Genomic DNA, 22986 nt, shown 5'->3' on the forward strand with positions numbered 1-22986 from the left:
CACACAATGTACACAACAGATGTAAATTTTCTCCCCCCCCCCCCCAGTGTAATATTTCTCTCTCCTTTCCTCTTTTCTGCAGTGCATTTCACTTCTTTTCCTCCTTTCTGGCCCCTTTCCCAGTCCAGCATTTCTCCCTCTTTTCCACTAGTCCAACATTTCTTTCTCTCTTCCTCATGGCATGCTTCTCCTCTGGTCCTCCTTCCCTCCCCTAACCAACATCTCTCTCTCTTTCACTCTCTGCCCTCTCCCCCTTCCTCCGAGTATGACATTTCTCCTTCCCTCCTTTCTGTCCTCCCCATCCATCTCGTCCTCTCCATGAGTCCAGCACTTTCTGCCTCCTGCACGCTTTCTCTTTCTGTCCTTGCCTCTTCCCTCGAGTAACATCCCTCCTCACCCCAACTCCTCTCCATCCATCTCACCCTCTCCATGAGTCCAACACTTTCTGCCTCCTGCACGCTTTCTCTCTCTCTGTCCTTGCCTCTTCCCTCAAGTGTCAACCCTCCTTCTCACCCCCCAACCCAACATGCTCTCTCCCCAAACACCATCTCACCCTCCTCTCCAATGTGTACCACCGTTCTTTTCCCTCTCCTTCTGCCAGGTCCAGCAGCACCTCTTCTCCCTTCCCTTTCCCTCCTCGTGCCAGCAGCACATCTCCCTATGTCTAGCAGTTCCCCTAGAACATAAGAACATAAGAAGTTGCCTCCGCTGAGGCAGACCAGAGGTCCATCTCGCCCAGCGGTCCGCTCTCGCGGCGGCCCATCAGGCCCGCTGCCTGAACAGTGGTCTCTGACTAATTTTACAATTTACCTCTAATCCTATCCCTATAACCTTACCTCTACTCTTATCTGTACCCCTCAATCTTTGGTCCTCCAGGTACCTGTCCAGACCTTCTTTGAAGCCCTGTAGCGTGCTTCTGCTTATCACATCCTCCGGTAGCGCGTTCCATGTATCCACCACCCTCTGGGTGAAAAAGAACTTCCTGGCATTTGTTCTAAACCTTTCCCCTCTCAATTTCTCTGAGTGCCCCCTTGTACTTGTGGTTCCCCATAGTTTGAAATATCTGTCCCTGTCCACTTTTTCTATGCCCTTCATGATCTTGAAGGTTTCTATCATGTCTCCTCTAAGTCGCCGCTTTTCCAGCAAGAAAAGCCCCAGCTTTTTCAGTCTGTCAGTATATGAGAGGTCCCCCATACCTTTTATTAGCTTAGTTGCTCTTCTCTGGACTCTCTCAAGTACCGCTATGTCCTTCTTGAGGTACGGCGACCAGTACTGGACACAATACTCCAGGTGCGGGCGCACCATTGCAAGATACAGTGGCAGGATGACTTCCTTCGTCCTGGTCGTGATACCTTTCTTAATGATACCCAACATTCTGTTCGCTTTCCTTGAGGCTGTGGCGCACTGCGCTGACGCCTTCAATGTTGTGTCTACCATCACTCCCAGGTCTCTTTCAAGGTTGCTCACCCCTAGCGGTGATCCCCCCATCTTGTAAGTGAACATCGGGTTCTTTTTTCCAACATGCATGACCTTGCATTTCCCTATGTTGAAGCTCATTTGCCATTTTTTGGCCCACTCTTCCAGCGTTGTCAGATCTTTTTGGAGGTCTTCGCAGTCCTCCATGGTTTTGACCCTGCTGTATAGTTTAGTGTCATCCGTAAATTTAATAACCTCACATTTTGTTCCCGCCTCCAGGTCGTTTAATAAATATATTGAACAGAAGCGGTCCCAGCACCAACCCCTGTGGAACTCCGCTCGTGACCCATTTCCAATCTGAGTAATGGCCCTTTACTCCAACCCTCTGTTTCCTGTTCGCCAGCCAGTTTTTGATCCATTGGTGGACCACCCCTTGCACCCCGTGGTTCCATAGCTTCCTTAGCAGTCTTTCGTGTGGTACCTTGTCGAAGGCTTTTTGGAAGTCAAGGTAAATGATGTCTATGGATTCCCCTTTATCCACCTGGCTGTTTACCCCCTCAAAGAAGTGTAATAAGTTCGTGAGGCATGACCTGCCCTTGCAGAAGCCATGCTGGCTCGACTTTAGCTGCCCATTGTTTTCGATGTGTTCCCAGATGCTGTCTTTAATCAGCGCTTCCATCATCTTTCCCGGGACCGAGGTCAAGCTCACCGGCCTGTAGTTTCCCGGGTCTCCCCTTGAGCCTTTCTTAAAGATGGGCGTGACATTTGCTATTTTCCAGTCCTCCGGAATCTCTCCAGTTTTTAAGGATAGGTTGCATATCTGTCGAAGTGGCTCAGCTATTTCGTTCCTTAGTTCCTTGAGTACCTTTGGGTGAATGCCGTCCGGACCTGGCGATTTGTCGCTCTTTAGCCTGTCTATCTGCCTGAGGACATCCACCTTGCTCACCTCTAGTTGGACCAAATTTTCATCCTGATCTCCTTTTACGATCTCCTCGTTGTGTCCTCCCTTGTGAAAACTGACGTGAAGAACTCATTTAACCTGTCCGCTATCTCCTTTTCCTCTTTTACCACTCCCTTTCTATCTCCATCATCCAAGGGTCCCACTTCCTTCCTAGCTGGTTGCTTCCCCTTGACGTACCTGTAGAATGATTTGAAGTTTGTTGCTTCCCCTGCCAGTCTCTCTTCATATTCTCTTCATATTCTCCCTTTCCTCCTCACCCTATCCACAGTAACGCTCCTCCCTTTTCCCTCCTCCCCTGTCCAGCAGTTCCCTTTTTCCCTTCCCTCCTTACCCTGTCCACAGTAACTCTCCTCCCTTTTTCCTCCTCCCCTGTCCAGCAGTACCCCTTCACCCGTCCTTCCTCCCCTCTCCAGCAGTACATCTCCTCTCTCAAGCCTAGTGGCATCTGTGTGCTTTAAACTTCGCCACATAGCTGCTGATAGCATTAGTTTAGCTGCGGTTTCATCAGGCAGCCTCAGGGCCTTTGCTAGGCTGGCCTGCCTTGCATCATCGAAGCGGGCTGGCCTAGCAAAGGTCCCAAGGTTGCCTCATGAAACTGTGTCTAAACTATTGCTAGCGGCAGCTGTGTGGCAAAGTTAAAAGCACATAGAGCTGCCGCTGCTGGTCCGGGGATGCGAAGACGAGATGAAGGCAGGAGTCCCGGCAGATACACAAAGGCAGGAGTCCCAGCATACATTTGCGACGTCAGCAGGAAGTTGCAAGTTAGCAAATGCTGGCACAGGAGCCTCTCTTCCTGCCCAGTGTGCTGCAGCATACTTGAATTCTCAGGAGGCACACTAGTGTGCTACGGAACACAGTTTGCGATGCATTGTCCTAATCGGTGTCACTTCTGCTTATTGAGTGAATGAACTGCAAGTGTTAGTTTGCGACCCACCATTTACAGTATTTTATCATGATAAAATGATTCTTAGAATTCATCCTAAATTCTTCCTGAAAGTAGTCATGGAATTTCACCTTAATCAATCCATTGTGCTTCCTGTTTTCTTTCCAAAACTTTATTTTCATCCTGGAGAAACTGCTCTTCATACATTGGACTGTAAGCGTGCCTTGGCTTATTACATACAGAGGACTAAGCCACACAGGTCTTCACTTCAACTGTTCATCTCTTTTGACCCTAACAGATTTGGTCTGCTTGTAACCAAACAAACTATTTCTGCTTGGTTGGTATCCTGCATTTCCTTCTGCTATGCTCAGGCTGGGCTGCAGCTGGAGGGACATGCTACAGCACACAAGGTCCGAGCTATGGCAGCATCAGCTGCTTTTTTGCGTTCCACACCCATTGAAGATATTTGCAAAGCAGCTGCTTGGTCCTCAATTCACACATTTACATCTCACTACGAGATAATTGTTTCCTCTAAGTGTTACAGAATTAATTTTTTTCCTAATGGCCAGCTCTCCCTCCATCTCATTTCGCTAAGCTAAGGAGTTCCACATGTGAGAATATGCTTCCTGCTTGTCCTAGGATAAAGCACAGTTACTTACCGTAACAGATGTTATCCGGGGACAGCAGGCAGATATTCTCACATCCCTACCACCTCCCCTGGTTGGTTTCTTAGCTTGCTTACAGAACTGAGGAAATGTGAGCCAATGTCGAGCAGGAAGGCACTAGTGTGTGCGCGGTGTGGGCAGTCTCGAAGCTTCGCAAAAGCTTAAAGTGAGAGTACATTTTAACACTGTCTGTACCGGGCTTCGTGCTTGATGTCACCCACATGTGAGAATATCTGCTTACTGTCCCCAGATAACACCTGTTATGGTAAGTAACTGTGCTTTTCCTGGTGGCCATAACTTCAGCCCGCAGACTTTCCGAGCTTTAGGCTTCATCCTGCAGAGATCCTTTTCTTTGGATTATAGATTACTGCATGTTTCTGCGGCCTGTTCCCTCATTCCTTCCTTCCTCAGGTGGTCTCTAGTTTCCACTTCATCCAAAGGGTCTGGCTGCCTACACTTATTCCCTCGGGATTGAAAAGCAGGACTGAGGGATGAGGTCGCTTGATGTGTGCAAACTTTTGTTGCAGTATTTGGAGATCATGAATGAGTTTCAGGTATCTGACCACCTGTTCATACTGGTGGGTTCTGCCCATGATGGCAGGCTGGCTTTGAAAGCCACCATTTCGAAATGGATCCATATGACTATTTTATCTGCCTACATCACCGCCATAAGCCCCCTCTTGTTGTGTGGACTCATTCTACTAGAGACATTTCTTCCTCTTGGGCAGTCATTGGCATCTCTTTGGAGGAGATTTACAGGATCGATGTAATGGCCAAGCAGGATGCTTCTTTTGGTTCTTCTGTTTTGGCAGCAGGTTCATCAGTCTCACCCTAACTCTATGGAACTGCTCTGTTACATCTCACTTATCCAGGAATAGAGCGGGTTACCTTTGCTAATCTTTCTTGTAAATCCACACTTTATTCCTGGAAAACACCTTGGGAGTTCATGATTTGCTGATTGTCTGCCTTAATAAGTATTGGTAGGCTGGGCTTATGGTTTCTGCAGCCTTTCTAAGAGTGCCATCCGAATGTGCTATGCACTTTGCCTTGGGGGTCCTTAGCTGTTGCACCCTCTTTTGTTAGTGCAGGCCGTGTCTCCTTATAGCACAGTTTCTTTCAGGTTTCTACTGTTTAATAACCTGTTTCATTGGTTTATGACTGTTAAGCCTTTTCATATTATGAGCAGATAAGACTTATTTGTCGGGGAGTTTCCCTATACCCCCCTCCCTTTCGTCTATAGATGTGATGGTCTGATTTTACATGAACTGGTAACTAGAGGGCAGTCCTGAGGTAAGAGGGAGGGTCAGAAAAATTTTGTAAATGAGGGTTCCTACAAGCAGTCTCACGACACGACATGGGATGCATACTCCACTTGTCCAGGATTAGAACATGTATTTACAAGAAAGAAGATTAGCAAAAGGAAGAAACTAATCTTTCGTTACCAGTGGTGTAATTCAAGGTTCTATTCTTGGGCTGCTTCTTTTAAACATTTTTGTAAGCAATATTGCTAAAGGGGCTGTCAAGTAAGATTTGCCTCTTTGTGGTTAATACCAAAATCTGCAATAGAGTAGACACCCCTGATGGTGTGAATAACATGAGGAGGGACCTAGTGAAGCTTGAAGAATGGTCTGAAATTTGACAGCTAAGATTTAATGCAAGGACTTGCTAAAACACGAGAGGGACGATATAATTTAGAGGATGAAGAATTTTGGGCATGAAAGAGGAGTGGGGTTTGAGTGTGATATTGTGATGATCTTAAGGTGGCCAAACAGATTGAAAAGTTGATGGCGAAAGCTAGAAGGATGCTAGCGACGAAAATGATAGGAGGTTTGCGCCAGAAGATGTATGAGGAGAGACTGGAAACCCTGAATATGGACAGGGACAGGGGGTCTATGATTCAGACGTTCAAATACTTGAAGGATGCTAGGGTTCATAGAGAGAGGTATAGCCAATAGGAAAAAAGAGGTATTGATGATGCCCCTGTATAAGACTCTGGTGAGACCTCAATTAGAATTTTATGTACAATTCTGGGGACTGCACCTTCAAAAAATATGTAAAAAGGATGCACAAGAGGCGAGTCTCTTTCATTTGAAAGGAAGCTCTGGAATTAGAGGACATAGGATGAAGTTAAGAGTTGATAAGCTCAGGAGTAGTCTAAGGAAATACTTGAAGGGTATTAACGTAGAACAAAATCTTTTCCAGAGAAAGGAAAATGGTAAAACCAGAGGACATAATTTGAGGTTGAGGGGTGGTAGATTCAAGAGCAATGTTAGGAAATTCTACTTTACGGAAAGGGTGGTGGATGCCTGGAATGCGCTCCCGAGAGAAGTGGTGGAGAAGAAAATGGTGACGGAGTTCAAAGAAGCGTAGGATGAACACAGAGGATCTAGAATCAGAAAATAATATTAAATATTGAACTAAGGCAGACTTGCATGGTCTGTATATGGCCATTTGGGGTAGGATGGGCTGGAGAGGGCTTCAGTGGCTGGGAGGGTGTAGATGGGCTGGAGTAGGTTTTAACGGAGATTTGGGCAGCTGGAACCCAAGCACAGTACCGGGTACAGCTTTGGATTCTTGCCCAGAAATAGCTAAGAAGAAATTTTTTAAAAATTTAAATTGAATCAGGTTGGCCAGACTGGATGGACCATTCAGGACTTTATCTGCCGTCATATACTATGTAACATGTCCAAACTAAACTAAACCTTAAGTTTATATACTGCATCCTCTCCATAATTATAGAGCACCGCACAGTTTACAAGAGTTTAATGTATTTATTTATTTGTTTTATTTGATATATTTGGTCCTTACTATGTTTGTCTCTCAGCGGGTGCCGTTATGCTGCGTCACCACGCAATCTTTGGGTGTGGCCACGGCTGGCTCTCCAAGGCGTTCTTAAATCCTGCAGACGCCATGCTGTTCTTTTTATTTTCAGCGTTGTTTGATTTGTACACGCTATTTATTTATTTTTTTTTTTAATTTTGTTTTTCAACCGGCCAACTGAGATTATTGTTGTCGGTGTCTTCCACTGGGCCATTAATTTATTTGGCATCCTGCTCCTGACGAAGATACGAAACGGAGCTCTGTCGAGTGGTGATGAATGGAGATATGTATTCGGTTTGAGTGGTGTTTTGTGTGTATGTGTTTGGGGTTCATAATGGTTTGGGACTCTGGTTATTTATTTGTTACAGTGCCGACGTTCTATTAACCAATACAATTGGGTTATATGAGTGATATATATAGTGTTTGTATCTTAGTGATTTACTTGCACTTTAGCTATTGCACTTTATCCCAAAAGTTAGATTTTGCTGCTATTATAGACAGGAATCTTTGGAGTGACTCTGGCACTTGCACTTTTCACGAGTATACAATTAGTTATTGTATCTCAGTTATTTTTTTTTTTCTCAGGGTCCTGGTAGATTTGCACAAACTTGCATAATTTGCACAAATTTCTTATGTACAGTATATATATATATACATAAAAATATTTTTTTTAATGATATTCTATATTTATTTAGGAGGTACTATTTATTAGGATAGGTATTATTGTATTAGATGTTATATACTAATTTATTAATTTTAATGTTAATCTTTAGTATTATGCATGTGTAAATTTTCAACTGCCATTCACATATTTTCTTTATTTATCGCAATTTATTGTATTTATTGTATGGGTTTAGTCTTCTATGGGGTAATTGTGTGTCATGCCTTTATATTCCCCTTTTTCCTGAATCATAAGCCTGTATTGTGTCACTCGGAACTAAATTGTTTGTTTCACGGGAAATGATCATAGACTTTATGATGTATGAGGCAATTCTCATTTAGACGCATGTCTGGTGCTAGTCACCTTTGAGACTTAGCCTGAGCTAAAGGTTCCCACGATTTATGGCGGGCTCATACTGATGTCCTTGGTCTTAATTCCGGTGTGTTCCTAGTGTTTATTACATTTACGGACTTCTGGCTCAGGCACAAGGGGACTTAGCCAATTCCTATAGTATTTTGATTAAGTTTCTATTGGCTATACAATTTAAAAGGGTTTCCTTTCTTTGCTCTAGCATTTTAGTCAGGAGAGGGATATTTGCTATGGGACGGTAGTTAGATGGTGAGGAAGGGTCAAGATCAGATTTTTTCAGTAATGGGGTCAAGGCAATATGTGGTGAAACCAAAAAAAACAAATACTATGGAAGTGTATAACAAATAGTTAGCAACAAAATCACCTCCAAAAATCAACCACTGTAATAGTACACAAACTGCTTAATGCCAAGCCTCAGAGACCTAGTATTCAAGCAGCGAGCTGCTGGATACACAGTCAGGTCAGAGTCTCAATCACTGGCTGATGGCATGTACATAAAAGTACTAATTTCTTTTTCTTTTTTATACTTTTTAAATTATCATTTTAAGTTATTTAAATATTTTTAAGGATTTTTTTGTTAAAAACATCAAACATTCAGCGATAGTGCGTATACTGAAAACAGCACTTATCTTTATAGTAGCAACTGTCGGTACTACACTTGAGATCTGCCCATTTCTGTGGAGAATAGGCCCGATAATAGAGCAGAGTTTATAAGTCTGGTGAGGGATGAGATGGCCTGCGTGGGAATATTCTTGTATAGGTAGGAAGGAAATGGATCCAGGGCACATTTGCAGGATTTCAGTTTGAGACAGAGTTTAGAGATCTGGGATTCGGATACGAGTTCAAAGGCAGTCTAGGATCTGTCTGCTGGGATAGGGTTAGAGTCACTGGGAGCAAAAGAATTGTAGGAGACTGCTGGTGGGAAGGAACTCCTTATGGTAGTGATCTTTTCGTTGAAGAATTTTGCTAAGTCGTCTGCTGATGGGGGTGGAGGGGGGAATGGTAGAATCGTTTTTAGAGGTTAGGGTGCGCCAGATGTTAAACAGTGTAAAACTCTGATTGTTGGATCTGGAGATTTTATCACCATAGAAGTTCTTCCTTGCTTTTTTTAGTACTGTGTTATAGAACTTAATATTGTCCCTCCAGGACTATCTGTCTGAAGGGGATTTAGATTTTTTTCCATTTACGCTCCAGTGCTCGACATTTCTGCTTCAGTGCTCTGTGGTACTGAAGATACCAAAGGGCCTTATGGGAGTAGGAGATAGATTTAGTAGATAAAGGGGCAAGAGCACAATAGGTAGGCTCAGAGAGGTTTACCCAGTTGTGCCAGTTGGATTCTGGGTCAACAGGCTTAGGACAGGAGGGAAGCTGGTTGAGAAATTTAGTCCAGAACAGTTCGCTCATAATTTTTTTGCGGAAGGTAATATAATTTGTGGCACGTGGTGGAGGTCCAAGGTGAGACATGAAAATGGGGAGGCAGAAAGAACCTAAAAAGTGATCGGACCAAGGGACATGTTCCCAAAGAGCATCTTCGGCAGAAGTTTTGTGCTCGGTCAAGTTGAGGAAGCTGATGATGTCTAGTGTATGCCCCTTTTCGTGGGTTGGAGAGGACGCAGGAGAGGGGAAATCTAGAAAAGTGAGGAAGTTGTTGATTTCGGTTGCATCCTTGCTGGTGTTGTCATCTAGGTGGAGATTAAAATCGCCAATGATAGTAATCTCTGAAATTTTAGGAAAGCGTCTGTAATGGTCTCAAGGACGAGTTCGGAGGATTTATTCCAGGGGGTTGGTGGCCGGTATAGTAACAAGATACCCAATGGGTGGGGGTGGAGTTCGTCATTGACTGAAGCTAACATATATTCTAGTGAAGTATGGCTACCTTTTTCGAGGAGCTGAACGTTGAAAAATGATTTGTCGAGGAGTGCCAGGCCTCCTCCTTTCCGGTTAATTCTGGGAGAGAAGAGGCCATGGTAACCATAGGAACAGAGTTCATTTTGTGTGAATAAATAGTCTTTTTCGATCCTGTGATGCACAGGAATCCAGGGTCGAAGTCCTCAAATAGATCCTTTAGTATTTGGGTCTTGTTGCAAGCTGATCTGGCGCCAAGCCTCTATTGAAGATGTTTATTTGGTCCCTGTGCTTTCTTTTTATCTCAAAATGATCATGAGGAAACAAAATAGCAGGGCTACATCTTTGAAAACCTAGATCTGCCTGGAATAAGAGGCATTTGTCTTGAAAAGAATGAAACTGAGGGAACTACAGAAAATTTATTATAATGGAACAGTACTGAGAAGCATCAAGAATGTGCATAGTGATAAAGATTGGAGGCTGGGATGAATAACAGAGAAACATGATGGCAGATAAAAACCAAATGGCCCATACAATCTGCCCATCCACAGCATCCACTATCTCGTCCTCTCCCTAAGACAGGGGTGTCAAAGTTGGTCCTCAAGGGCCGCAATCCAGTCAGGTTTTCAGGATTTCCCCAATGAATATGCATGAGATATATTTGCATGAAATGCTTTCGTTGTATGCTAATAGATCTCATGCATATTCATTGGGGAAATCCTGAAAACCTGACTGGATTGTGGCCCTTGAGGACCGACTTTGACACCCATGCCCTAAGAGATCCCACATGCTTGTCCCACACTTTCTTGAATTCAGACACAGTCTGTCTCCACCAATTCTACCAGGAGACTATTCCACATATCTACCACCCTTTCTGTAAAAAAGTATTTCCTTAGACTGCTCCTGAGGTTATCAATTCTTAACTTCATCCTATGTCCTCTAATTCCAGAGCTTCCTTTCAAATGAAAGAGACTCGCCTCTTGCGCATTTATGCCATGTAGGTATTTAAATGTCTCTATCGTATCTCTCCTCTCCTGCATTTTCTCCAAACTATACATGTTGACGAAGACCATCGACCATTTTAGTAGCCTGCCTCTGGACTGACTCCATCCAGAATTGTACACAAAATTCTAATTGAGGTCTCACCAGAGTCTTATACAGGGGCATCATCAATACCTCCTTTTTCCTATTGGCTATACCTCTCTCTATGCACCCTAGCATCCTTCAAGTATTGAACGTCTGAATCATATCCCATAAACAAAGGGCCATTTGTTCATGGGCTATGCGTTCAAATGGGCCATTTGTTCATGGGCTATGCATTCATGTTCAACACCAAGCTACTAGACAAAAGATGTGTCGCTGGTTATATATATATTTTTCATTCTCTCTGCACATACTGTTGTGTGGGTGTTAAAAAAGTGTTGGAAGAGTGTTTAAGAAATCACTCGTTAAAAAATATATGAAAACCCAATGAAAGATAATCTGCAAACCTGCCACCAGCTGTCTCAATGTGTTCATTGAGCAGTGCAGGACTCTGAGGGTTTCATATTCAAAAATATCTCTATACACTGATTGTTTCAGTCAAGTGCAACAAGTTCATTTTTGGTTTTCTTTATATTGGTGGAACTTGATACCATTGCTTTTGAGTAGTGAATCATATTCCCCCTGTCCCTCCTTTCCTCTAGGGTATACATATTCAGGGCTTCCAGTCTCTCCTCATACGTCTTCTGGCGCAAGCCTCCTATCATTTTCGTTGCCCTCTTCTGGAGTCTTCTTACGTCCTTCGCCAGATACGGTCTCCAAAGCTGAACACAATACTCCTAGTGGGGCCTCACCAATGACCTGTACAGGGGCATCAACACCTTCTTCCTTCTACTGGCTATGCCTCTCTTTATACAGCCCAGCATCCTTCTGGCAGCAGCCACCGCCTTGTCGCACTGTTTTTTCACCTTTAGATCTACGGACACTGTCACCCCAAGGTCCCTCTCCCCGTCCGTGCATATCAGCTTCTCACCTCCTAGCATATATGGTTCCGATTAATCCCCAAATGCATTACTCTGCATTTCTTTGCATTGAATTTTAGTTGCCAGGCATTAGACCAGTGTTCTTCAACCGCCGGTCCGCGGACCGATGTCAGTCTGCAGAAAATTCCTGCCGGTCCGCGCAGGGACGGCGAGATTGACACTTTAAAATTTCCTGCCCTGGTGGTGTTGGCGGAAATCTGCTGTTCCACCTAGCCTCGGGCGATCAAGACAGGCTGCCGACGTCGGGGCATTCCCTCTATGAGTCTCACCTATGCGGAAACAGGAAGTTGAAACAAAATAGGCGGGACTCAGAGAGGGAAGGTCCCGACGTTGGCAGCCTATCTTGATCACTGCCCCTGCCGAGTCGCTGAAGAGGGCAGCAGGGAAGGTGCAGATGGAAGGGAGAGAGCTGCAGGTGCAGATAGAAGGGAGATGATCAGCATGCAGGGGGGGGTCAGCGTATGTATTGGGGCCATCAGCAGCATCTGTGCTGAGAGTCCGCCCACATGCGGAATGCGTGCATGCACCCAGCGGTTGAGAGGGTGCCTCTAGGTGCAGCGGGTTGAGCCCATGCGGCTGTGGGGTTGTGCTGTGTTTGCTGGCTGCCACCGGGTTGTTGACAGCGTGCACGGGTGAGCAAGTGGTGCGGTGCTGGCCCTGAGCTTTCCTGTATGCGGGCCGCTCACTCTTGGAGACTCGACAGCAGGGCGGCGGGTAGGGGCCTCCGGCTCATCTTAAGCGGCAGGGCCTGTGGTGCAATGTAGTTCGTGCCGGCTTGGGGGGGCCGTGAATGTGCAGGGCACGCGGGAGCAAGATCATGGGGAGCCTTTGACAGTGGCTGTCTCCCCTCCCAGCAGCTCTCGTACTTGCCAGGGCAGTGATTCACTCCGGCAACTTCCCCTTTCCTCGGAGGTGGTAATGGACCCAAGGAAATCACTGCTGCAGGCAAGTACTGAGAGCTGCTGGAAGGAGAGGAAGCCACTGTTGGGAGGCTGGGAAGCTGCTGGATAAAGGGAGAGCTGCTACTGGACCTGGAGGGAGGTAGAAGGAGAGATGCTTCTGGGAGGGGAGGGGAGGAGGGAAAGGGATAGGAAGAGAGTTAATGTTAGATAGGGGGAAGGAGGGAAGGGAGAAGGAAAAAAGGAAGGAAACAGCTGGCAGGGAGATTACAGGAGGGGAAGGGGGTCAGGGTGGAATGGAGAGATCAGATGAGGGAAAGGGAAGAGACAGGAATGAGAAAGTAGAGAGAGATTGATGCTGGAAAGGGGGTCAGCAGAGAAATGAGAGAGGGATAAAGAAGCTAGGTCTGGTGTAGGAGAGATAAAAAATGAAGAAAGCAGTGAATGAATGATGTAAAAAGGAGAGAGGAGGCACAGGCTGGATGGAAAGGGGAGAGGGGCATAGAAAGAAGTTAGATACATATGGAAGGGGGAGAGGGCAGACAGTGGAGGAGACAGGGCAGACGCTGGGAAAAAAAGAGTGACAAGAAGATGAAAGCAGAAACAGAGACCACAAAAGGTAGAAAAAAACAATTTGATTTCTATTTTGTCATTAGAATATCAGATTTGAAATATATATCCTGCTAGAGACATAACTGGGGACTGCAAAGCCCAGGCAGTGCTTCTTTAGCTTCCAGCTGGCTTAGGGCTCTCTCTGACCAGGGGGCACTCCCCTAACACTATTCCTGTCAAGTGTGACTGCAGTATTCTGTTAGCATGATATTTCTGTGTAGCATTCTGTAATAACTTGGCTTGTTCAGTTTTCTTGATAGTAGAGAGGATATATGTGAAGGGGAGGGGAGACAGGTGTTTTGTTCTTGCTCTGTATATTTGTATTTATAAAATGACAGTTTTACAGAATATTGTTTCTTTTTATACTTTAATAAAATGCGTTCAATATAAAATCATAACTGAGGCTTGTGCGGATGGGATCAGATGGTTTGCGGGGACCGAACTTGTGGAGATGGGGCGGAAATGGTTTTTTAAAATTTCAATCTTAGTAGTTTGCCAGTCCACAAAATAATTATTTTATTTCTGCCAGTCCACGGGTGTAAAAAGGTTGAAGAACACTGCATTAGACCATTCCTCTAACTTTTGCAGATCCTTTTTCATATTTTCCACTCCCTCTTCCGTGTCTACTCTGTTACAAATCTTGGTATCATCTGCAAAAAGGCATACTTTTCCTTCTAACCCTTCAGCAATGTCACTCACAAACATATTGAACAGGATCAGCCCCCAGCACCGAACCCTGAGAGACTCCACTACTCACCTTTCCTTCCTCTGAGTGACTTCCATTAACCACCACCCTCTGGCGTCTGTCCAACAACCATTTTCTAACCCAGTTCACCACTTTGGGTCCTAACTTCAGCCCATCAAGTTTGTTCAACAGCCTTATCAAAGGCTTTGCTGAAATCTAAGTAAATTACAACTAGTATATGTCCTCGATCCAGCTGTCCGGTCACCCAATCAAAAAATTCAATCAGGTTTGTTTGGCATGATTTACCTTTTGTAAAGCCATGTTGCTTCGGATCCTGTAACCCATTAGATTCAAGGAAGTACACTATCCTTTCTTTCAGCAACACTTCCATTATTTTTCCAACAATCGAAGTGAGGCTCACCGGCCTGTAGTTTCCCGCTTCATCCCTGTGACCACTTTTGTGAATAGGGACCACATCCGCTCTCCTCCAATCCCTGGGAACCACTCCCGTCTCCAGAGATTTGTTGAACAAGTCTTTAATAGGACCCGCCACAACCTCTCTGAGCTCCCTCAGTATGCTAGGATGGATCCCGTCTGGTCCCATTGCTTTGTCCACCTTCAGTTTTTCAAGTTTCTCATAAACACTCTCCTCTGTGAACGGCGCAGAATCTACTCCATTTTCTTGTGTAACTTTGCCAGACAATCTCGGTCCTTCTCCAGGATTTTCTTCTGTGAACACAGAACAGAAGTATTAGTTTAGTACATTTGCTTTTTCCTCATCACTCTCCACATATCGGTTCCCAGCATCTTTTAGTTTAGCAATTCTTCTTTTTTAAAAAAAAATCTTTATTCATTTTCAGAAATTACAACAAGTGTACAATAATCACTCAGAAATATATTAATTAATCACTTGACAATCTTATTTGTAATCCTCCAAATATATAAATATAAAAGAATCCCATCCCTCCCACCCATATATTAATAGTTAACAATTATCAATTATTGTCATTCATATTCCCACCCACCTTTATCTTAACCAATACTGAGGTGTTTAAGATGTCTGATCATTAGAATAAATAATCAATGGCCCCCAAATCTTTTTCAACTTATTATAATTACCTTGTTGCATAGCAATCACCCTTTCCATTTTATAAATATGGCATACTGAATTCCACCAGAAAATATAATTTAGTTTAGTATAATATTTCCAATTTCTTGTAATCTGCTGAATGGAATCCCCTGTTAATATTAATAGAAGTTTATTATTATTTGCTGAAATTTGGCTTTTAAATCTCATTGATGTACCAAATAGTACAGTATCATATGAAAGACCAACATGATTTTCTAACAATGAATTAATATGGGGCCAAATTAACTTCCAAAAGGCATTTATATAGGGACAGAAAAATATCAAATGATCTAAACCACAATGCTAACATCTATTGGACCTTGAACTATCCAACTTCTGTAAACGAACTGGGGTCCTTAAAGCTCTGTGCAACAAAAAAACCCAAGTCTGTCTCATAGATGCTGCCCTTGTAGTTTAGCAATTCCATTTTATATCTTCCTCCTTTCACTAATATATATGAAAAAACTTTTGTCTCCCTTTTTTACATTTTTAGCCATTTATTTTTCCGCCTGTGCTTTTGCCAGACTTATCTCTCTCTTGGCTTCTTTAATTTTCACCCTGTAGTCCTTTCTGCACTCCTCTTCTTGGGGTTTTTATATTACACGAACACCAACTCTTTTGCCTTTATTTTCTCCGCTACTAGTTTGGAGAACCATATCGGCTTTCTTTTTCTCTTGTTTTTATTTATTTTCTTCACATAAAGGTCCATAGCCATTTTTATCGCTTTTTTCAGCTTAGACCACTGTCTTTCCACTTCTCTTATGTCCTCCCATCCTAACAGCTCTCTCTTCAGGTACTCTCCCATTTCATTAAAGTCCGTACATTTGAAATCTAAGACTTTAAGTATTGTGCGGCCGCTCTCCACTATAGCCGTTAAATCAAACCAAACCGTTTGATGATCGCTACTTCCTAGGTGAGCACCTACTCGAACATTAAAGATATTCTCTCCATTTGTGAGGACCAGATCCAATATCTCTTTTTCCCTTGTGGGTTTCATTACCATTTGTCTGAGCAGAGCCTCTTGAAAGGCATCCACAATCTCCCTACTTCTTTCCAATTCCACAGATGGAACATTCCAGTTCACATCCGGCAGGTTGAAATCTCCCAAAAGCAGCACCTCCTCTTTCCTTCAAAATTTTTGGATATCCACAATCAGATCCTTAGCAATTTGCTGTGATTGAGTCAGAGGTCTGTAGACTACACCCACGTAGATAGAAGTTCCATCTTCTCTTTTTAAAGCGATCCATATCGCTTCTTCCTCTCCCCAGGTCCCTTGCATTTCGGTCGCTTGGATATTGATCTTTACATAGAGAGCTACTCCTTCACCTTTTTGACCATCTCTGTCCTGCCTAAAAAGATTATATCATAGAAACATAGAAGATGACGGCAGAAAAGGGCTACAGCCCATCAAGTCTGCCCACTCTGCTTACCCACCCCCTGTCTATGGCTTAATGACCCAATTTTCTTATCTTGACCCTCGTAGGGATCCCACATGGGTATCCCATTTATTCTTAAAGTCTAGCACGCTGTCTGCCTCGATCACCTGCATTGGAAGCTTGTTCCAATGATCAACCACTCTGTGAAGAAATACTTTCTGGTGTCGCCATTAAATTTTCCGCCCCTGAGTTTGAGCGGGTGCCCTCTTGTGTCCGAGAGTCCCTTGAGAAAGAAAATATCATCTTCCACTTTGACACGTCCCGTGAGGTACTTAAATGTTTCGATCATGTCTCCCCTTTCCCTACGTTCCTCAAGAGTGTAGAGCTGCAATTTGTTCAGTCTCTCTTCATACGAGAGACCCTTGAGCCCCGAGATCATCCTGGTGGCTGTCCGCTGAACCGATTCAATTTTCCGCACATCTTTACTGTAATGTGGCCTCCAGAATTGCACACAGTACTCCAGATGAGGTCTCACCATGGCCCTGTACAACAGCATTATGACTTCAGGCTTTCGGCTGACGAAACTTCTATTTATACAACCCAATATCTGCCTTGCCTTAGATGAAGCCTTCTCCACTTGATTGGCAGTTTTCATGTCTGCACTGATGATTTCTCCTGTTATGTTTCAGTGATCTGCCCAGAAATTTTTTACAGCCGGGTGGCATGAAAAAGTAGCCGGGTGGGGCGGGAAAATTGGTAGTGGGGAAAATTAAATGTATACTATTTTTATTAGTTAATTATTATTATTTTCCAAAGCTCAATATGACTTCCTTTTTTAAGGTTTGACACTTGTGCCAGAATATTTTTACTAAATTTAAGAAGTATCCAATTCTAGAAGTGAATAATTAGATATTCACCCTCTTTCAAATGGTATAGAGCAGTGTACTTCAACCACCGGTCCATGGACCAGTGCCGGTCCACAGAAATTTCCTGCTGGTCCACAGGGCCAGCACGTTCATCAGGCCCAAAACTGTGTTTTTCAACCGCCGGTCCACGGTGTGATCGATGCGGCGTTATCTTCGAGCCAGCTCCCTCTTCCTAACTGATTCAGTGCACAAAGCCAAGGGCAGTGGCTCCTACGGGCATCCTGCGCCTGAACCGGAAGCCTTCTCTCTGACGTTGCAACATCAGAGGGAAGGCTTACAGATGAAGCACGGGACGTGCAAGGTGCAATTAGTACTATCATGGGGGTGGGGTCTGGGGTGGAGATTGGGTAGAGATGGGCAGGGTCTGACTTAGCCCCGTATTCTTCAACCGCCAGTCCACGGACCGATGCCGGTCCACAGAATAATTATTTTATTTCTACCGGACCATAGGTGTAAAAAGATTGAAAAACACTGGTATAGAGGTTTAAAAAAGGGAAATGCGTTAATGAAGTCATTAGGTTCAATCTAAACATTTATTTCTGCATGAATTTAAACAACTAAAAAAAAAAAGATAAATATAGCTCATCCAGTCATACAAGAAATGGCTGTACAACACCTCTAATAATGTTTTGATCACTAGGTTCCTTCCTGAGGTCTCACTGAGGATAAGAAATAGATGCTATCTCCACTTCCAGACCTCTTCCACATAATTTATGGAGAGGTGTTACTGAGCCTTGAAGGACACCTGTGTGATTGATCTTTATCTGCTTCTCTTTTATTTTGCTATAGTGCAAAGTAAGAGCTAGGGCAAAACAGTATAGGTAAAGATGCAGGTAATAATTAGCAATGTATTAAAAATATTTCATTTTTATTTGATATAATGTCATTTGAAAGCTGCTTGATGATAATACAACTTTAATTTAATACTTTATAATGTATGTGTCTATGTGTTGGGGGGGGACAACACCTACATCAACAGTAAAGTTAGAATAGGGTCATTAAATCCAGTGGTGTACCTAGTATATATGACAGCCAGTGCTAATCGATTTTAACAACCCCCTCCTCTATATAAAAAAAAATATATTTTTAGTAATAATCCATGAGTCACACAATGAGGGTGCATCTAGGAAAAGGCAGCATCTTAAACACTGCAGTGAGCACTAGTTTCTGTCTGCTGCGTAGGCCTCATTTTCTATTGGTGGTATCGAGATTTTGTCGAGGTGGTTTGGGGTCCCAGTGTTTCTGGCTGTTGATATTTTGTTTTTGAAAAATTCAGCCAGTTGATTGGCTGTGGGGGAGGGGCAGTTTTGGTGGCAAGGTAGGGTTTGGTGTCTGTGAGTTCCTTTAGTAGTTTGAAAAGTTTGTTAGTGTCTTGAATTTCTATGCCTATCTGATTGGTGTAGTATGCCTTTCTTTTTTCTTTTAGCTTTTGTTTGTATTGTTTGTTCAGTGTTCTCCAGGTTGCTTTTGTGTGTTCTTGGTTGTTTTTTCTCCATTCTCTTTCAAGACATCTGCATTGTCGTTTGAGTTGCAGTAGTTCGTTGTCAAACCATTTATCTGAGCATCTGCAGATTCTGTTCTTTTTCTGCAGTTGTGTCATGTCTTCGAGGATGGATGTGCTTAAGGTGCCCCAGTGACTAATGAAGCCCTTGGTGTTTCCCTCTTGTATCATGGTGTCTACTTTATTCCAGAATTTGGGTGGGTTGATCTTTTTGTGTGCTTTGTATGTTAAGCTTTGGTTATTTTGTTTGGTTTTGCCCTATGTCCAGTTGATTTTGAAGGTGTACATGTAGTGGTCTGACCAGAGGGTGCGTGACCATGTTCCGTTTGTGGTGTGAATTTTTGGTGTGGTGGGTTGTTGGGACATGAAGGCTGCTATGTTGAGTTGGTGGCCCTTCTCGTGTGTGGTTTGTGGGTCTAGGATTCTGTAGGATAGGGTTTTGATAAATGAGAGGAGGTTTTCTGTTTGGTTGGAAGATTCGTCTTCCAGGTGTAGGTTAAGATCACCTAGGATTAGGTTGTATGTTGATGTGAGGGAGTTTCTAAATATAAATGCTTCGAATTCTGATTTTGCTATGTTCCATTTTCCTGGTGTTATGTAGCAAAGTAGACAGGTTAGGGTTCCTTTAAGTGTGGGGCCTGACAATTGACAGGCAAGTAGATTCATATGTGCGGTGAAGGTTTTGTCCTGTAGCGCTATATTTAGAGTATTTTTGGCCAGGATGGCCAGTCCTCCTCCTCATTTTTTCTCTCTACAAACTAGGTACTCTGGAAGCTTCGTACCATCAAGAAATATTTTGATGAAGTCTCCTTTCAGTTGTTAGTGCAATCTTCTATTTTAAGTATACTGGACTACTGTAATATTATATATGTAGGGTCTTATTTGAAAATTCTTAAGAGATTAAGGGTAGTCCAGAACACTGCTGTTCGCCTCATTTTTGGCTTAAAAAAATGGGAGCATATCACAAACTGCACTGGCTACCACTGGAGTCCAGAATACTGTTCAAATTTTCTTGCATTTGTTACAAAATAGCATTTGGTCTGGCACCAGGTTATCTCCTTTCTCATTTTTCCTGGAGTCATTATAACAAAAATACACAGAGTGCAGTTGTTTACTTATCCTTCTATAAAATCTTGCCGTTACAAGATTCCTCGAGAAAACTTTCTCTTTTCAGGCCTCTAAAATGGATACTTGGCTTGGAAAAATGATGCTAGAAGCTTCTTCTTACTTAGACTTCAGGAAATTACTAAAGACTCAATTATTTAATAGGCCGACATTATAATGATCTTACTTTTTCTCTTATTTTAACCATGTTTCTATTTGATTTTCATGCTTCTTATTTAAGCATGGTGTTCAATTTTATTGTAATGTTTGTACTTTTATTGAAATGTATGCATTGCTTTTTATTGAGATTTTCATTGAAAATGTATATATGTATTGTTTTTTTCTCATGCTGTAAGCCGCTTAGAACCTCCCCGGTATGGCTCAGTTGTCTGCGCGCGCCTTTGTCCCGGCACACTTTTGACCTGACACCACTTTGTTGCTTAGACTGCAAGCATTTGTGGTCATCGCTTTCCAGCTATTTTTCAGTGGTAATCTCCTTTTTTGTATAGATTTTTGTTGCAAGAAACACAAATTGCAAATCAGACAGTCTTCTGAAACAGACTTCAAATTGTTCACTTTCCATCCCCTGAAACAGCAACTTTGTGACCTTAATCCAGTGAACGCTCCATACCAATGTAGGTTTAAGTACCAACTGAATAGTTATTTAGGAATGTTGAGCAAGAACTGCAATGGTTCCTTTCCTAAAGGCTTTTTTTCCACCATCATCATCCTGTGTACCCAATTACAAGTAATGCTAGTGAACATCAGCAGTCACCCCACTCAGGTGAAACACAGGTACAAATCTTTGACAAGTTACTGGATCGAGGCAACATAGGGCCTAATAGCAAAGTAACTTCTCTGCAAACAGATATTTCCTGCTGATGTTAATCCAAAACACATGATGACTGAATGCAACAGACAGCAGTTGATCTTGCACCTCAACTGGTCCTACACCAGCTCTTAAACTTCAGAATTCAACCAGTGCCACTGGCTCTATGTCAGGCATTTAGTCAGTCTGTTATCTTGCAAACCAAATATTTAGTTCCTACCTTTCTTCCAAGAAGATCACTTTGATCTTACCTGAATAATTCAGTGGCTGACCTCTCCTTCAGTTAGACTTTTGAAGCTCTTTGTTTTTCAGCTGTTTTCTGTGTCTGTTTTAATCATTCCCACCATAAATAATTCCATAATCACTTATTTGTCCTATTTGTCTTGATTAGATTGTAAGCTCTGTTGAGCAGGGACTCTATCTTGTGTTTAGTGTACAGTGCCACATACGTCTAGTTGCTCTGTTGAAATGATAAATAATAGTAGTAGTAAAGTGCAGCGCAGCTGACAAGAACCCACCAGTTCTATATAATGGCTTATCTCTTTGAAATTTCTGATCAGCTTCCTTCATCATCAACGTGGGGACAACAGGCCAACTCCGCAGGATGTTCATCCCAAGCTACACTGTCACTGACAGAAATACAGAAGCTGGAGGAAGAACGAGAGCAACAGCTTCAGGAGGAGGTATGTCTGTTAGGAATAAGTTTGAGGTTCATGCCTTTTATAGGATCAAATTCTCTTTTGCTTAAAATTGATGTAATGTGTTAAAGTGGTAGTTAAGCTGAATTTAATGTACAGCTTGCAGTGAAGAAGTTGGCTCAGTTTTTGATCATCAGACTAAGCTTCTGTGTAATTTGCAGGTCACCAGAAATATTAATAACTAGAAATGAAATGATTTGGTAGTTAGAAATTTGATTGAGAAGCCATTTTGGTACAAAATAAGATAAGCTATTTGGATATACTTGCTTTAACATTCAAGGTATGCTCACAAGTGAGTGAACAGCAGGATTTGCATATCTCTCTAGTTCAGTGTTTTTCAACCTTTTTTGGGCAAAGGCACACTTGTTTCATGAAAAAAATCACGAGGCACACCACCATTAGAAAATGTTAAAAAATTTAACTCTGTGCCTATATTGACTATATATAAAGTAATTCTCTTGAATAGGAATCAAATAAACACAAAGAAAGTATTTTATAATTACTTTATTATGAAATATTAAGTAAACAGAATAGTGAAAAATTATAAAATACTTTATTCAGTGCGAAACCTGGGCCTGTTTGGCTGAACACAAAGCTGATATTCTGGCTGGAATCGAAGAAAGACACACACGTAGCTCTTCGTCAACAGCTCTCAGTCTCTCTCTGTATTTGGTTTTTTTATAGCATACAAAAATAGACAAATATACCCTCCATCCTTTTTATTAAACCACAATAGCAGTTTTTAGCGCAGGGAGCTGCGCTGAAAGCCCAGCGCTGCTCTTGACGCTCATAGGCTCCCTGCGCTAAAAAACACTATTGCGGTTTAGTAAAAGGTGACCATATTGTAAAATATAGACAGCAGATATAAATTCAGAACTGTGCATAGTAAGTGAAGGGAAGTTTTCATCTCTGGGAATTTACCCAGTTAACTATTAAGTTATTTGGGCAAATTCCTTTGAAAACTGTGGTAATACTGCCTCCACTTTGCTAAATTTAAAATAAAATCATTTTTCCTACCTTGTCTGGTGATTTCTGGTTGCACTTTCTTCTTCTGACTGTGCATCCAATCTTTCTTCCCTTCTATCAGCCTGTATGCTTTCTCTCCTCCGCACCTCATTCCCTCCCCCAACTTTTTCTTCCTCTCTCCCTGACCTTTCTTTCTTTTTTGCTGTTTCTCTTCTTTCCTTCTGTTTCCCTGCCTGCCCCCTTTCTTTCTTTCTCCCTGCTGTTCCCCAAGCCACTGCCACTGCCGCTGCCATCGGGGAACAGGACCCACCAATGGATAACAGGCCCCAAAGCCGACACCGACGCATGCTCTCCCTGACGTCAATTCTGCAATCGGAGAGGAAGTTCCGCCCAGCCAGGCAGCGATTGGCTGGCCCGAACTTCCTCTCCGACTGCAGAATTGACGTCGGGGAGAAGAAGACTTATCGGCTCGATAGATTAGATCGCCAAGACAAAGTGAGTCCTGGGTGATCGACTCACTTTGCCTTGGCGAGCTACTGGCGCCCCTGCCTCGGGCCCCCTGTCAGCTCCGGGCCCCTGAATGCAGGACTGGTAGTACTGCCCTGATGGCGGCCCTG

The 22986-nt window shown here is 43.1% G+C and overlaps 1 protein-coding gene across 4 annotated transcripts in view; it reads left to right on the top strand.

The window, feature by feature from the left end:
- Positions 1-22986, top strand: part of GIGYF2 (GRB10 interacting GYF protein 2) — a 674098-nt gene that overhangs the window by 547438 nt on the left and 103674 nt on the right. For all 4 annotated transcript variants that reach the window (XM_033959534.1, XM_033959536.1, XM_033959537.1 and 1 more), the window contains one exon: positions 21266-21388. In XM_033959534.1, the coding sequence (XP_033815425.1) occupies positions 21266-21388 (123 nt within the window). The remainder of the gene's footprint in view (positions 1-21265; positions 21389-22986) is intronic.

The sequence above is a fragment of the Geotrypetes seraphini genome, chromosome 9, assembly GCF_902459505.1.
Source record: "Geotrypetes seraphini chromosome 9, aGeoSer1.1, whole genome shotgun sequence".
Classification (NCBI taxonomy): Eukaryota; Metazoa; Chordata; class Amphibia; order Gymnophiona; family Dermophiidae; genus Geotrypetes; species Geotrypetes seraphini.